Source organism: Elephas maximus, chromosome 3 (genome assembly GCF_024166365.1).
Source record: "Elephas maximus indicus isolate mEleMax1 chromosome 3, mEleMax1 primary haplotype, whole genome shotgun sequence".
NCBI classification, from domain to species: Eukaryota; Metazoa; Chordata; class Mammalia; order Proboscidea; family Elephantidae; genus Elephas; species Elephas maximus.
In genome coordinates this window covers 16,199,926-16,218,127 of record NC_064821.1, presented here as the reverse complement: position 1 = coordinate 16,218,127, position 18,202 = coordinate 16,199,926, and the positions used below count along the sequence as shown (strand labels likewise).

General features: G+C 38.9%; 1 protein-coding gene across 1 annotated transcript; it reads left to right on the top strand.

Annotated features, from left to right (window-relative positions):
• The first annotated feature begins 5,736 nt into the window (after nt 1–5,736).
• On the top strand, nt 5,737–6,432 carry LOC126070921 (olfactory receptor 7G2-like). The gene has a single exon (XM_049875249.1). It carries the CDS (start codon nt 5,737–5,739, stop codon nt 6,430–6,432), a length of 696 nt encoding a protein of 231 aa, XP_049731206.1.
• The last annotated feature ends 11,770 nt before the right edge of the window (nt 6,433–18,202 follow it).

Below are 18,202 nucleotides of genomic sequence, written 5' to 3'. Positions count from 1 at the left end.
TTTATTGTTAATAGACCTTTCCATGGAGTGATACAGAAGACATCTCCTCCTGTCTCATCACTTTGAATAGCATCATACATCCCTTCCTCATTAAACTTCTCGCATGGGAAAAATTGAGTACTATGACAGCCTCAGGCTGACCATGCAGATTGTATTTCTGTTGGTTAGTGAACCCCTGCAACCACTAAAACCACTAATACAATGGCTGGCACATAACTCTCGATAAAATCCAACTGGATTAATTTAGTTCTATACATTACTGTTATTTATAAGGCTTGTTATTCCTTGCTCTCAAACATTTCTACCACTTGATTCAGCAGTTTTATTGGTTTCCCTTTATTGTAATATCTTTCAGCAGGTTTACTAGTCTTGATAATATACTCAAATGAATAATTATTCAGTAGTCTGGGTAGAGATGACAGTCTTTTTTGGACCCCTATTTGTTTCGATCTTGTCTAATTGATTTATTGATCAGAGTGTATATGAGGTGTTACTTTTCTCCTTGTTGTTGTTATTGTTAGGTGCCATCGAGTTGGTTCTGACTCATAACGACCCTATGCACAACAGAACAAACACTGCCTGGTCCTGTGCCATCCTTACAATCGTCGTTATGCTTGAGCTCATTGTTGCAGTCACTGTGTCAATCCACCTTGTTGAGGGTCTTCCTCTTTTCCGCTGACCCTGTACTCTGCCAAGCATGATGTCCTTCTCCAGGGACTGATCCCTCCTGACAACATGACCAAAGTATGTAAGACGCAGTCTCGCCATCCTTGCCTCTAAGGAGCATTCTGGCCGCACTTCTTCCAAGACAGGTTTGTTCATTCTTTTGGCAGTCCATGGTACATTCAATATTCTTGGCCAACACCACAATTCAAAGGCGTTAATTCTTCTTCAGTCTTCCTTATGCGTTGTCCAGCTTTCACATGCATATGATGCGATTGAAAATACCACAGCTTGGGTCAGGCACACCTTAGTCTTCAGGGTGACATCTTTGCTCTTCAACACTTTGAAGAGGCCCTTTGCAGCAGATTTGCCCAATGCAATGCTGAATGTGGAAATTATAGAACAAAATCATTAACATCACATGCAAGCAAAATTTTGCTGAAGATCATTCAAAAACGGCTGCAGCAGTATATCAACAGGGAACTGCCAGAAATTCAGGCTGTTTTCAGAAGAGGATGTGGAACCAAGGATATCATTGCTGATGTCAGATGGATCCTGGCTGAAAGCAGAGAATACCAGAAGGATGTTTACCTGTGTTTTATTGACTATGCAAAGGCATTGGACTGTGTGGATCATAACAAACTATGGATAACACTGCGAAGAATGGGAATTCCAGAAGACTTAATTGTGCTCATGAGGAACCTTTACATAGATCAAGAGGCAGTTGTTGGGACAGAACAAGGGGATACTGATTGGTTTAAAGTCAGGAAAGGTGTGTGTCAGGGTTGTATTCTTTCACCATACCTATTTAATCTGTATGCTGAACAAATAACACGAGAAGCTGGACTATATGAGGAAGAACGGGGCATCAGGATCAGAGGAAGACTCATTAACAACCTGCGTTATGCAGATGACACAACCTTGCTTGCTGAAAGTAAAGAGGACTTGAAACACTTACTAATGAAGATCAAAGACCACAGCCTTCAGTATGGATTACACCTCAACAGAAAGAAAACAAAAATCCTCACAACTGGACCAATGAGCAACATTATGAAAAATGGAGAAAAGATTGAAGTTTTCAAGGATTTCATTTTACTTGGCTCCACAATCAAAAGCCATGGAAGCAGCAGTCAAAAAATCAAAAGACTTTTCTCCTTAGTCACCTTATTTTGCAGTTTTTCTTTCTCAACCCTGGTGAGTCTACACAGAAGTTGAATAAAATTAATTAAATCACTGAAGTTTTAGAGGGCTTCGTGTACTCTTAGAGATCTCATGTGAAACTTTTTAATGTGTGCTTGTGAGGAAAATAGTTTTCCTGTGGGGATGGATTTTTTTTTTTTTTTTTTGAGGAAGACGTGTTGACTGCATGTCAGGACAGCAGAAGAGGGAAAGTGGCAGGCTCAGGAAGGTGGCTTTTACCACAGGCACAAAGAAGCAGAGTCATCAGTCAGAATCATCTCTGTAGTATGAGTGTGACAAAAATTCAGGTCTTGTACCATCAGTGGAGTGTATAGAGAGCCTACTGTTCTGGTCATCATTGATGGTGGTGGTGGGATTGTGTTCACCTGCACACTTGGAGGACACCTCACCTGGCACAACATGTGTCTTCTAGTACAAAGATGCTCCATTTATGTTCATACTGTATGTTCATACCTCACCCAAGAACTACTGACGTTGATCTCTGGGTAGACATTCCAGTGATGAGCATTGTTAATAACTCCTTTTTGAGACTTTGATGTGTGCTGAAATCTGAGAAGCATGATGTAAATATTAGAAGAACATGGAAGAATGTATTAGAATATGGGCTATGAAAGAATCTGGAACTTGAAAATCTTTTCAGTTTTACTTATTAAAATATCATTTTCAAAGTAGTGTATGAAATGTATTTGTAGCTCTTAAAGAATGGCAATGTAATGAAAACTCATATCTCTACCCCTGGGTTAAGAAATGAAGTAATGCCATCACCACAGAATCCATTTCAAGGGTCTTCCATTCACATTTTCCTCTTTCCTCCCAGTAGCAAGCACTATCCTGAATTCTGTATTTATCATTTTCTGTGATGTTCTTCTATTTTGTTGAATCCTATTACTATGGATTAAGTTATGTCCTCCAGGAAGGTAGGTTGAAATCCTAAACACTAGTATCTGTTGCCAATTTTTTTTTCTCAGTATTTCTGTTCTACCTCTTAGTTTCTTGCCTAGTTACTGGGGTGTTTCAACTTGCAAGTGGCCATCAAAACTCAACAATTAGTCTTCATTCACCTGAGGAAGAAGGAGAGTCAGAAATAGGAGAAGGAAATCAAATGTGTGCCTGGTTGCCTTCATGAACAACTGCCTCCTTTACCATGAGACCATAACTTGATGATGCCTGATTACCATTACTGAATGTTTTGATCAAAAATTTTATAGAAAAATTCTGATCAAATGGGGTGGCGGGAGGGGGAGAATTTGGAACAGAATTTCAAATTTTTAATGGCTTTAGACTTTCTGCAGCCATCGAGGCTGGATGAACCCCTGAAACTATGGCCCTGAAATAATCTTTAAACTTTAAACCATAAACCAATATTGTACACTAAAGTCTTCTTTGAATGGTAATTTAAAGCAAAACAAAACATGGCTTATCTTAATTAGTAAAGTACTTCTGCTTTGAGCATTGTACATTTTTAAAGAATTATGTATGTGAGGTCAAATTGACCATGGCAACTCAAAAGTTTGGATGGGAAGTATAGGGGGCAGTGAGTTTAAGACATTGGTAGTGGAAAATTTTGGAAAATGGTAGCAAGTATGGTAGCACTATTTGAAGAATGCAATCAATGTCACTGAATTGAACCTGTAGAAACTGTTGAAATCCTGTAACTTTGGCTGACTATACTTTCACCAGAGTTAATTTTTTTTTCTTTAACATGAAGGGTTTTTAAGGAAGTATTCACGTGGAACACCATCTTCACCATCTGCCATCTAAGCCTACTGAGAAGGTGGCTAAACCTGAACACTAGTGATGACATTGTGATTTCTTACAACTCTATTAAAATCAAAAGCCAAATTATCAACCCACCTTCCACTAATGTAGATTGAAGAACAGTGTAGATTGAAACTATCATGATGAAACTGGAAAAACTATGATGAAATTGTAAATCCTAAAAAGGGAGTAATATGTCTATAGGGTCGCTGTGAGTCGGAATTGACTCAACGGCACTGGGTGGGTTTTATGTCTCTCGACAGTGATTATAGTCAGAATTGACTACAGAGAATAGCTTAGAATCTTCTGTGCAATACACACAGGATGAAGATTAACATTCATGAAACATTAATGACTCATAGAAAGAAAAAACTCTTAATGTTTACATTTTTATAATATCTTAATATAATATTTATGTCCACATATATAAACTGTATTTTTATAAAATCAATATCAAGCTTCCTTATATCATTGGTAAAATAGAGATGCTTTTAGTTGCATATAAATAAAGAAGATAAGAGTTCAGTTAGAGAAGGATGGTGTGTCAGTTTATACAAGATATGCACCAGGAAGGTGATCAGAAAGAGGTGGAGAGAAGTGGAATCCAGATACTGGGAATCAGTCCTCCTGAATTCTCTTCTTCTATTGTCTTGGTCAGAAACCCTGGTGGTGCAGTGGTTTAGAGCTATGGCTGATAACTGAAAGATGGGCAATTTGAATCCACCATGCACTCTTTGGAAACACTATTGGGCATTCTACTCTGTCCTTTAGAGTCACTATGAGTCAGAATCTACTGGACAGGAACAGGTTTTTTTTTTTTTTTTTTTTTTTTAATTGCCTTGGTCTTTTCAGATTTGCATTGCCCTGGGATCAGAATAACAATAAAAGAGTTTGGCTAATGAGGAACTTTGGATATTACCTGCCCAGGGACAGAGACTGGAAATAGTCTGCCCATGACCAACTCACTCAAAGACTCACTCCCGCATCAGGAAACAGCACACCTGAGACTCCACCCACAGATAATCCTTCTTGCTCAGAAGCATCCTGCTTCATTCAGTCCCTCTGTCTTTCTTCAGGGCACATCTTCTACCTTCCCCATCCAGGGCAGAGTTCAGGCATCATTCTTCAGTGATATCAGGCAGGTAACTTAAAACTGCTTAGCTAATATTTAAAAATGAGGGCTAAGGGCAGGTATCTTAGTACAGATTTATCCAGATGAAGCTGTGAATAGGGTACATTCATAAAATGAATGAAGTCTCCCATAGGACAATTGGCTCTCTGCCATCTTCCTGACATATTTCCTTGTATCTTAACATCAATGCTCAAGCAGCTCTCATTCTGGTAGTCTCCTTCTCTCGCTCTGTAATGACATGGGCCATGTTCCTCCTGAGCAAACAGGAGGACTGCTATAGAATCCTCTGACATTTACTTCCATTCTTGTGGGGGAGGGGGTTGGCTTCACCTTATCTTCCCATTTCTGGTTCTTAACATACCTTCATATTATCTCTGTTGTCTAGCTCTGATCTATGAAAAAGGTGGTGGAGACCCAGACAGACACATCTGGCTGCTCCCCTAGTCTATATATTTGTCCTTAAAAAATTGCAAAATTTATAAATGATCATATCAGCAGATTGAGCAAAAACAGCACATACTGAATCAAAGACCATGACCACCATTTTATGTCTTTCCAGAATGCTCTGCTATATCAGCATTGTTTATTTTTTTAAGTAACAAAATATGCATAATGAAGACACCCCATTTATTTTCTTCTCCCACTTTCCCAAGATCGTGCTTGCCTCTGGTGATGTAGTTGCCGCTGGTCCAGGAACCATACATTTGATTTTCTTATATTTCTTCCGTCATGTCATCAACAATATGGAACCCAGAAATCAAACAGATATTTCAAAATTCTTTCTCCTGGTACTGACAGAAGATCCGGAACTGCAAGCCCCCCTATTTAATCTGTTTCTGTCCATATATCTGGTCACTGTCCTAGGAAACTTGCTCATTGTCTTGGCTGTCATCTTTGACTGCCACCTCCACACCCCCATGTATTTCTTTCTTGCCAATCTGTCCCTCACTGACATCTGTTTCAGTACCACCACAATTCCAAAGATGCTAGTGAACCTCCAAGCACAGAATCACAGCATCACTTATGCAGGCTGCCTCATCCAGGTGTGCTTTGTCCTAGTTTTTGCTGCTTTGGAAAATTTTCTCCTTGGAGTCATGGCCTATGACCGCTTTGTAGCCATTTGTCACCCACTAAAGTACACTGTCATCATGAACCCCCACATCTGTGGCCTGCTGATTCTACTCTCCTTGTTCATTAGCATCACGAACGCCCTGCTCCACAGTCTGATGTCATTGCGACTGTCCTTCTGCACAGAGCTAGTAATTCCTTACTTCTTCCGTGAAGTTCTTCAGGTCATCAAGGTTGCCTGTTCTGATGCTCTCATCAATAACATCTTCTCATACTTTGCAGCTATAATACTGGCTGGTGTTCCTCTCTCTGGAATCATTTTCTCTTATACTCAAATTGTCTCCTCCATTTTGAGAATGCCATCAGCAGTCAGAAAGTATAAAGCTTTTTCCACTTGTGGGTCTCATCTCTCAGTAATTTCTTTGTTCTGTGGGACAGGTTTTGGTTCATATATCAGTGCTGCATTTACCCCTTCTAGGAGGACTGCAGTAGCTTCAGTGATGTACACCGTGCTCACTCCCATAATGAACCCCTTTATCTACAGCCTGAGGAATAGGGACGTGAAGGGGGCTTTGAGAAAAATTATGAGCCGCATACCTGCTTTTCCGTGATTGCATTACCTACATTTGGCCTGGCTTTCTAGACTGCATCAAAGTGAAAGAATAATTGTGAGACAGGATGCCTGACTCTCCCACCAACGCTTTCTTCTAAAATAATGACGTAACCTAGAGGCTAAGTGCAACTCATTGTAGGTTTGAAATTTGAATTTTCTCTTTGTGTAGCTCTTTGCTATTTGACAAATTATTTTTATTCTCTAAGCTGAATCTCTTTGGTCAGGTTTTATAGAAGCAGAGCCTAAGGTGGGGTTGATTTATTTTGGTAGCACATTCTCAAAATAAAGAAAGCAGGATGTAGATAAAGCTGTGGGAATAGAGACTAGCTTCAGCCTGATGCCACGGGTAGAGTTCTGTGACTGAAAACTAGGCTTAATCTCACTGCAAGGCAAGACAGCTGACCTTTCATGCCAAAATTTAGTTATTACCATGACATGTCACTGGTAAACCATGAGTGTCCGGGGTAATATTAGCATTCATCATATTTTTGTGGTTGTTGCTGTTGTTGGCATTGTTGTTAGCTGAAATCAAGTTGGCCTTCGTGATCCATAGGGTCTCATTGGCTGATATTTTAGAAGTAAATTGCCAGGGCTTTGTTTCTAGTGCATCTTAGTGTGAAACACCCACTGGAACCTATTTGGCATTATAACAACACTGGTTGCTCCACTGACAGACAGGTCGTTGCTACACATAAGGTTCGTTGGCCAGAAATCAAACTTGGGTCTCCCACGTGGAAGGTGAACCATAATTTCCCCCTACATTATCCATAAAATTGTCATATTTGGATTATCACAGTGGCTTCAGATGATTGTGTGATAACCGAATCTTACTAGCGAGGAAGGCTTTGTTTCTAATAAGAAAATGTAAGCACTGACTCTAAAATGCTTAAACCATAGAGTTACTCTTAATTACAAGAACTTCAGAGATAGAGAATACAAAAAAAAAAAAAAAATAGAAAGAAAGGCTTTATTCAGTCCTCCATGAGGTAGCTTCATTCTTGGAATGGTTACCCTCAGGAATGGCAGCAACGGACTCAGGCATCCTGTGCAGATGTGATGCTCAAATACACAAGGCTGAAAATATGTCCCTAAACCTGTTGTTAATTGTGTTGTTAGGTGCCATCAAGTTGATTCTGATTCAAATCAACCCTATGCACAACAGAAAGAAACACTGGCTGGTCCTGTGCCATTCTCACAATCATTTTTATGCTTGAACCCATTGTTGCAGCCACTGTGTCAAACCATGTTGTAGATGGTCTTCCTCTCTTTTTCTGACCCCCTCTCTACTTTGCCAAGCATGATGTCCTTCTCAAGGAACTGGCCCCTCATGATAATGTGTCCAAAGTATATCGGACAAAGTCTCCCCATCCTTGCTTCTAAGGAGCATTCTGTATTTCTTCAGAGACAGATTTGTTGGCTCTTCTGGCAACCCATGGTATCTTCAATATTCTTCCCCAGCACCATAATTTAAAGGTATCAATTCTTCCTTAGTCTTCCTTATTCATTGTCCAGCTTTCACATGCATAAGAATTGATTGAAAATGCTGTGGTGTGGGTTACCTGCATGCCTCACAGTGATATCTTTGCTTTTTAACACTTTAAAGAGGTCTTTTGCAAAAGATTTGCTCAATGAAATACCTCATTAGATTTCCTAATTGCTGCTTCCATGGGCACTGATTGTGGATCCAACTAAAATGAAATGCTTGGCAACTTCCTTCCTTCCTTTCCGTATTTATCATGGTGTTTATTGGTCTGGTTGTGGGGATTTCAGTTTTCTTTTTGTTGAGGTGCAATCCATACTGAAGGCTGCAGTATTTGATCTTCATCAGTAAGTGCTTCAAGTTCTTTTCACTTTCAGCAAGTGGTTTGTGTCACCTGTATTGTTCATGAGTTTTCTTCCAATCCTGATGCTAGTCCTTCTTGATACAGTCCAGATTTTTGGATTATTTGCTCAGAATACAGATTGAATTAGTAGGGTGAAAGGGTACAACCTTGGCAAGCACATTTCCTGATTTTAAATCACACAGTATGCCATTTTCCTGTAATGACTGCCTCTTGGTTTATGTACAGGTTCCATCCACATGAGCACAATTAAGTGTTTTGGAATTCCCATTGTTTGCAATGTTATCCATAGTTTGTTATGATCCATACAGTTGAATGCCTTTGCATAGTCAACAAAACACAGGTAAACATCTTCCTTTTATTCTCTACCTTCAGCCAAGATCCATGATATCCTGCATTGCATGACCTCTTCTGAATGAGGCTTGAATTACTGGTAGTTCCCTGTGGATGTACTGCTGCAACTGCTTTTGAATTATCCACAGCAAAATATTACTGTCATGTGGTATTAATGATACTGTTTGATAATTTCTACATTCTTCGGATCATCTTTCTTTGGAATGGGTGCAAATATGGATTTCTTCCAGATGGTTGGCCAGGTAGCTGTCTTCCAAATTTCTTGGCATAGGCATGTGAGCACCTTCACCACTGCATCCATTTGTTGAAAAATCTTAATTGGTATTCTGTCAACTCCTAGAACTTCATTTTTAGCCAATGCCTTCAGTGCAGCATGGACTTCTTTCTTCAAGACCATCGGTTCTTGAGCATAGGGTACCTCCTGAAATGGTTGAATGTCAAGCAATTCTTTTTGGTACAGTGACTTTTTGTATTTCTTCTATCTCATTTTGAAACTTCCTGGATCCTTCAATATTTTGACCACAGAATCTTTCAAAATTGAACTTTTCTTCAGTTCTTTCAGCTTGAGAAATGCCTACAGTGCTCTTCTTTTTGGTTTTCTAACTCCAGATCTTTACAGGTTTCATTATGATAGTTTGCTTTGTCTTCTTAAGCCACCCTTTGAAATCTTCTGTTCAGCTTTTTCTTCATCATTTCTCCGATTTACTTTAGCTGTTCTATCTTCAAGAACAAGCTTCAGAGTCTCTTTTGACATCCATTTTGGTCTTTTTGTTCTTTTCTGTTATCTTAACATCCTTTTGTGCTCTTTGTGGGCAATATCCTTGATGTCTTTCCACAATTTGTCTGGTCCTCCATCATAAGTATTCAATGCGTCAAATTATTCTTGAGATGGTCTCTAAATTCAGATAAGACATACTCAAGGTCATATTTTGCCTCCGATGGACTTGCTCTAAGTTTCTTCAGCTTCAGCATTAGCTTACATATGAGCAATTGATGCTCTGTTCCACAGATGGACAATGGACTTGTTCTGACTGATGATGTTGAGCTTCTCCATCATCTCTTTCCACGGATGTAACAGATTTGATGCCTGTGTATTCCATCTGGTAAAGTCTGTCTGTATAGTAGCCATTCAGGTTGTTTAAAAAGGTATTTGCAATGAATGAGTCATTGGTCTTCCAAAAGTCTATCATATGGCTGTGGCATCCTTTCTGTCACCAAGCTGTATTTTTCAGCTACCGATCTTTCTCCTTTGTTTTCAACTTTTGCATTCCAACCACCAGTAATAATCAATGCATCTTAATTTGCATGTTTGATCAATTTCAGACAGCAGAAGTTGGTAAAAATCTTCAAATTCTTAATTTTTGTCATTCGTGATGGTGTATAAACTTGAATAATAGTTTTATTTACTGATCTTAGTTGTAGTTTTATGGATATTACCCTACCACTGACAGCATTGTACTTCAGGATAGATCTTGAAATGTTCTTTTTGATGATGAATGCAGCACCGTTATTCATTTTATCATCTCGGGCATACTGTACCATATCATTGTCCTATTCAAAATGGCCAATGCCAGTCCATTTTAGCTAATACCTAGTGAGCGAGTGACCATAGCCTTCAGTATGGATTACACCTCAATATAAAGAAAACCAAAGTCTTCACAAGTGGACCAATAAGCAATATCATAATAAATGGATAAAAGTTTGAAGTTGTCAAGGATTTTATTTTATTTGGGTCTACAATCAACACCCATGGAAGCAGCAGTCAAGAAATCAAAAGACACATTGCACTGGGAAAATCTGCTGCAAAAGACCTTTTTAAAGTGTTGAAAAGCAAAAATATCATCTTGAAGACTAAAGTGCACCTGACGCAAGCCATGCTGTTTTCGATTACCCCAAGCATGTGAAAGATGGACAATAAATAAGGAAGACCGAAGAAGAACTGAAAACTTTGAATTATGGTGTTGGTGAAGAATACTGAATATAACATGAACTGCGGAGAGAATGAACAAATCTGTCCCGGAAGAAGTAAAACCTGGATGCTCCTTAGAAGCAAAGATGGGGAGACTACATCTCACACAGTATGGACATGTTATCAGGAGGGACCAGTCCCTGGAGAAGGACATCATGCTTGGTAAACTAGAGGGTCAGCAAAACAGAAGAAGTCCCTTAACCAGATGGTTTGACACAGTGGCTGCAATAATGGGCTCAAGCATAACAATGGTTATGAGGATGGCACAGGACTGGGCAGTGTTAAGTTCTGTTGTACATAGAGTCACTATGAGTCAGAACCAACCCGATGGTACCTAACTGCAGCATCAACAACAGTACCTAGGATATTGATCTTTATGCATTCCATTTCATTTTTGATGACTTCTCATTTTCCTATGTTCATACTTCATACATTCCACTTTCTGATTATTAATGAATGTTTGCCACTGTTTCTTCTCATTTTGAGTTGTGCCACATCAGCAAATGAAGGTCCTGAAACCTTGACTCCACCCACATCATTAAGGTCAACGTTACTTTGAAGAGGAGCCTCTTACTCAGTCATATTTTGAGTGCCTTCCAACCTGAGGGTCTCATCTGCCAGATGTATATCAGGCAATGTTTAACTTCTGTTCATAAGGTTTTCACTTGCCAATTTTTTTCAGAAGTAGATAACAGAGTCCTTCCTCCTAGTCAGTCTTTGTCTGGAAGTGCCCCTAAACCTGTTCACCATGGGTGTCCCTGCTGGCATTTGAAATACTGGTGGCATAGCTTCCAGCATCACAGCAACACACAAGCCACCACAGTATGAGAAACTGACAGACGAGTAGTGTCTGTAATTAATAGAGGGTCGCTATGAGTTGGTGTATGGCTGCTAACCAAAAGGTCGCAGCTTGAATCCACCAGGCAATCCTTGGAAACTCTATGGAGCAGTTCTACTCTGTCCGATAGGGTTGTTATGAGTCAGAATAGACTCGATGGCAATGGTTTTGGTTTGGTATGAGTTGAAACTGGATCATTGGCCACAGAGTTTTATTATTAATAGACCCTTTCCATGGAGTCATACAGAAGACACTCTTCCCATCTCATCACAAATTAATAGGATCGTATATTCCTTCCTAATCTAATTTCTGGTATGGTGAAAAATAATTACTATGACAGACTTAGACTGACTAAAAAAAACCAAAAAACCCAGTGCAGTCGAGTCAATTCTGACTCATAGTGACCCTACAGGACAGAGTACCACTGCCCCATAGACTACGTAGAGTATATTTTCTGTGGGAAAGTCAATCCCCATAACCACTGCAAGTTTGGTACATGATGTGCAATAAATTTTAACTAGGATCTTTGTGTTCTGTACCTTGCCATCATTTGTAAGACTTATAGTTCTTCACTCTCATGTATTTCTACCCCTTGTATCAGCAGTTTTATTGGTTTACCTTTGTCATAATATCTATCACCAGGTTTTAGTAGTCTTAGTAATATAATCAGTAGGCAACATTGGTAATCTTTCGGTCAACTTATTTGTCTGATTCCTTTTCACTGATTTACTGATAAGAAGTGTGTCTTTCCAGACACAGTAGAAGTTCCCAGATAGAATGGAAGAAAAATATAGAACACAACTCAATTTCATAAAAAAAAAGACCAAACTTAAGGTACTGATGGAGACTAGAGGAACCCCCGAGACTATTGCCTTACAAATACCCTTTTAATCTGGAACTGAAGTCATCACAGAGGTCACCTTTCAGCCAAATAATAGACTGAAATAAATAATAACACCCATGAGGAAAGTGATCCCTCCTTAGAACAATCAACTCTAAGAGACCAAATGGGCAACATTTGCCCAAAAACAAAGAGAAGAAGGCAAGGAGGGGCAGGAGAACTGGAGGAATGGAAAGAGGAAGTCCTGGTGGAAAAGCGGGAGTGCTGATGCATTGTGGGTATAGCAACCGAGATCATGGAACAGTTTGTATTCAAATTGCTGGATGGGAAACTAGTTTGTTGTCTACAATAAATTGTTAAAAAAAAAAGTGTGTTTTATTTACCTAGTGCCGCTATAGCAGAAATGCTGCAAGTGAACGACTTTAACAAACAGAATTTATTTTCTCACAACTTAGGAGGCTAGAAGTCTGAATTCGGGGTGCTGGCTGTAAGGAAGGCTTTCTCTCTCTGTCAGCTCTGTAGGAACATTCTTGTTTCTTCAGCTTGTTTCGCAGTTCTCTGTGTGGCTTGCCATCAATCTTCCCCAATCTCTGCTCTGCTTGCTTGTATAATCTCCTTAATATTTCAAGAGATTGACTCAAAATACACCCTACACTAATCCTGTCTCATTAACATAAGAAAGACAACCTATTCCCAAATGAGATTGTAACCACAACCATAACCGGATGCCTTCGAGTCGATTCTGACTCATAGAGACACTAAAGGCAGAGTAAAGCTGCCCTATAGGGTTTCCAAGGAGTGGCTGGTGGATTTGAACTGACAATCTTTTGCTTAACAGCTGAGCTCTTAACCACTGTGCCACCAGGGCTCCAATCACAGGTATAGAGTTTAGGGATTACAACATATACTTCTGTGGGACATAATTCAATTCATAACACAGTGTACATGAGTTTTTTCTGTTTTTTTTTTTTTAACTTTTCCCCTTATTCAACTAATCTTACATTTTTTCTTTGTAATTTCTGGTGTATTCACACAGAGAAATATGATTAAGTAAAATGAAATGTCAATGAGGTCTTAAGGGGAAGTCTGATCTCCAATGACTGTCATGTATAGCTAGCTGTTTATTGTGAATTTATTAGGGTAAGAATTTATCTGTGGAGATGGACTTTATTTTGAGGAAGAGGTGTTGAGTATAAAACAGAATGTGAGAAAAGCAAATTTAGCAGGATTAAGATCATTTTCCCATGAGTTAGAAAAAAAGCAGGACATTCAGTCAGAATCATCTCTGTGGTGCAGGGGTGGCAACTACATAGGTCTTGTAGGAGAATCAGTGGAGTTTCTGGTGAGCCTTCTGTTGTGGTCATCACTGATGATAGTGATGGAATTGTGTTCAGCATCACACTGTGAAGACAGACTCTCACCTGGCACACCAGGTGACCTCTCATGCAAAGCTGCCTCCATTTATGTCCCCAGAACAACTACAAAGATGAGTCACCTAAGGCCTTTATTCATACTGCAGGTTTCCATATCTCACCCAAGAACTACTGACTTGAATCTCTGGGGAGACATCAGAGAGATAAGCATTCTAAAAAATTACTTTGTGAGGTTTTGACCCATGCTGAAATCTGAGGAGCATGAAGTTAATATTTGAAAAACATGGGATTACTTCTATTTTGCTGAATCCTCTTGTTATGGATTATATTATGCCCTCCAAAAAGATAGGCTGAAATTGTAACTCATGGTACCTGTGAATGTGGCCTTGTCCCGAACAGAGTCTTTGAAGATATTATCAGTTAACTTGAGATCCTATTGGAGAAGGGTGTGTTCTAATCCAATATGAGTGGTGTCCTTATAAATGAGTATAGACACAGAGAGGATTACAGAGGAAACATGGTCATGTGAAGAAAGAGGAAGAAGATGGAGTTAGGCTGCAGCTGTAAAACGAAGAATGACTGGGTATGCCAGAAGCTGGGAGAGATGAGGGAAAATCTTCCCCTCGAGATTTCAGAAAAAGCAGAGTCCTGTTGACAACCTTAATTCAGACTTTGAGCCTCCAGAACCTTGAGACAAAAGATTTTTCTCATTTTAAGGCACACACTTTGTGGTACTTTGATATGGTAGCCCTATAAAACAAATGTCATTGTTGATAGGAGCCATCAGGTCAGTTCAGACTCATAGTGACCCTGTGTACAACAGAACAAAACACTGCCAAGTCCTGCACCTCCTCACAATCATTCTTATGCTTGAACCCATTGTTGCAGCCACTGCGTCAATCACCTCGTTGAGTGTCTTACTCTTTTTTGCTGGTCCTCTACCAAGCTTTATGCCCTTCTCTAGGGATTGATCCCCTCTGATAACATGTACAAAGGATGTGAGATGTAGGCCCAAAATCCTTGTTTCTAAGGAGCATTCTGGTTGTACTTCTTCTAAGACAGATTTGTTCATTCTTTTGGCAGTCCACAGTATATTCAATATTCTCCACCAGCACCACAATTCAAAGGTGCCAATTCTTCAGTGTTCCTTAGTCATTGTCTAATTCTCACATGCATATAAGGCAATCGAAAACACCATGGCTTGGGTCAGGGGCACATTAGTCTTCAAGGCGCTATCTTTACTTTTCAACACTTTAAAGATGCCTTTTGCAGCAGATTTGCCTAATGTGTCTTTTGATTTCTTGGCTGCTGCTTCCTTGGGTGTTGATTGTGGATCCAAATAAAATGAAATCCTTGACACCTTCCATCTTTTCTCCATTTATCCTGATGTTGCTTATTGATCCAGTTGTGAGGATTTTTGTTTCCTTTATATTGAGGTGTAATCCATACTGAAGGCTGTGGTCTTTGATCTTCACCAGTAAGTGCTTCAAGTCCTCTTCACTTTCAGCAAGCAAGGTTGTGTCATCTGCATAACGCAGGTTGTTAATGAGTCTTCCTCCAATCCTGATGCCCCATTCTTCTTCACATAGTACAACTTCTTGGATTATTTGCTCAGCATATAGACTGAATAGGTATGATGAAAGAATACAACCCTAACACACATCTTTCCTGACTTTAAACCACACAGTATCCCCTGTTCTGTTTGAATGACTGCCTCTCGATCTATGTACAGGTTTCTCATGAGTACAATTAAGTGTTCTGGAATTCTCATTTTCCACAATATTATCCATAATTTGGTATGACCCACACAGTCAAATGTCTTAGCATAGTCAATAAAACACAGGTAAAAATCTTTCTTATATTCTCTGCTTTCATCCAGGATCCATCTGACATCAGCAATGATATCCCTGGTTCCACGTCCTCGTCTGAATCCAGCTTGAATTTCTGGTGCAGTCGCTTTTGAATGGTCTTCAGCAAAATTTTGGTTGTGTGTGATATTAATGATATTATTCAATAATTTCCACATACTGTTGGATCGCCTTTCTTAAGAATAGGCATAAATATGGATCTCTTCCAGTCAGTTGGCCAGGTTGTTGTTTTCCAAATTTCTTGGCATAGATGAGTGAACACTTCCAGTGCTGTTTCCGTTTGTTGAAACATCTCAATTGGTATTCTGTCAGTTTCTGAAGCCTTGTTTTTTGTCACTGCCTTCAGTGCAGCTTGGACTTCGTCCTTCATTGCCATCAGTTCCTGATGATCTGCCACCTCCTGAAATGGTTGAATGTAGACCAATTCTTTTGGGTTTAGTGATTCTCTGTGCATTCCTTCCATCTTCTTTTGATGCTTCCTGAGTCATTTAATATTTTCTCCATACCCAAAAAAACCCAGTGCCATCGAGTCAATTCCGACTCATAGCGACCCTATAGGACAGAGTAAAACTGCCCCATAGATTTTCTCCATAGAATCCTTCAATATTGCAGGTTGAGTCTTGAATTTTTGTTTCAGTTCTTTTACCTTGAGAAATCCAGAGCACATTCTTCCCTTTCGGTTTTCTACCTCCAGGTCTTTGTTTGTGTCATTATAATACTTCACTTCGTCTTCTCGATCTGCCTTTTGGAATCTTCTGTTGAGCTCTTTTACTTCATCATTTCTTCCTTTTGCTTTAGCTACTCAAAGTTCAAGAGCAAGTTTCAAAGACTCTTTGGACATCCATTTAGGTTTTTTTCTTTCTTTCCTGTCTTTTTAATAAATGACCTCTTACTTTCTTCATTTATGATGTCCTTGATATCATTTCACAACTCTTCTGGTCTTCGCTCATTAGTGTTCAGTGAGTCAAATCTATTCTTGAGATGGTCTCTAAATTCAGGTGGGATATGCTTAAGGTTATACTTTGGCTCTCATGGACTTGCTCTCATGTTCCTCAGTTTCTGCTTGAACTTGCATATGAGCAATTGATGGTCTGTTCCACTGTTGGTCCCTGGCCTTGTTTTGACTGATGATAGTGAGCTTTTTTACCATTTATTTCCAAAGCTGTAATCGATTTGATTCCTGTGGCTTGGTGCAGGTGTATAGTCAACCATTTATATTGCTGAAAAAGGTATTTGCAAAGAAGTCTTTGATCTTGCAAAATTCTATCATGAGATCTCCAACATTGTTTCTATCACCAAGGCTATATTTTCCAACTACCAAACCTTCTTTGTCTCCAACTTTCTCATTAGAAAAAAAAAAAAGAAAACTGCCATTGAGCTGATTCTGACTCATAGTGAACCTATAGGACAGAAGAGAACTGCCCCATAGAATTTCCAAGGAGTGCTTGGTGGATTTGAACTGCGGACCTTTTGTTTAACAGCCATAGCACTTAGCCACTATGCTACCAGTGTTTCCTTTGCATGCCAATCACCAGTAATTATCAATGTATCCTGCTTACATGATAAAAGTAAGACATCTGTGAAATTGCCAGTATTTGATCATATTCTATGAAACTGTCAATGGGATTTAAGGTCATTGTTTAATCATCACTATGTGTATCCATATCCAATTTATAAATTTGCATCTTTTTGAACTTGTTAATATTTAAATATTAGTGTACAAAATTTGTATCCTGATTGTGCTTCTGAAATTCAATTGTGTTGCTGGGTGTAAGAGTAATTCATTTATTTAAATGCTATATATGTTTATATTATGTATCATGACATTACAAAATATTGTTTTTTATGTTGGTGGGCATTTTGGTAGCTAGTGTCCTTCTATTATGAATAAATCTGTTTGAACATTCTCTTGCCTGTCTCCTGGTGGAAATGAGAGTTTGTTTTATATCTGGGGTGTACTTTTTGGGTGCAAGAGAGTACTTACTCTCCTTCGGTAACTTCCAAAGAGTTTGTCTAAGTGGATGAAACATTTTAAACTTTCAAAGAAGTTCCTGGTGATCCACCTAATCATCAACACCTTTTCATTTATTCTGACAATTCAGTGCGTATAAAAATGATTTCATTAGTTGACATGTCTTTAATGAAGTAAAGCCATCTTCTCACATATTTATGGGCCATTTACTTTTCCTCTTGTGGACATTTCCTCTCCTGTATTTCTATCGAGCTGTTTATCCATTTCTTATTAATTTATGTCAGTTCTTTTCTTTATATAACCAGGATATTAATCTTTTTCAGTTATAGGCAATGCTAACTTATTCTTTAGGTGAATGTCTTGATTTCTGCATATCCTTTATAGTATTTTTGGATGAGTATATGTTCTTAGTTTTAACATTGTTGTATTTCTCAGAACTTCCTGAGTGAATAGTGCTCAGTAGGTGTTGTTTTTGAAACTGCTACTTAACTCAGTCTATAGCTTTGTCTTTTACATTTGAGGCTTGAACCCACCTAGAATTTATTTTTGCCTTTGATGTGAGGCAAGAATTTCAATTCATTTTTATGTTGTAGCACCTTTTATTAAAATAATCCATCAATTCAATTCAGTAGCAAATAAAGTGTCCATTTATGTATTGGTCTATATCTGGGCTGTCTCTTAAGGTCAATAAGGCCATTGTATCTATCCCTGA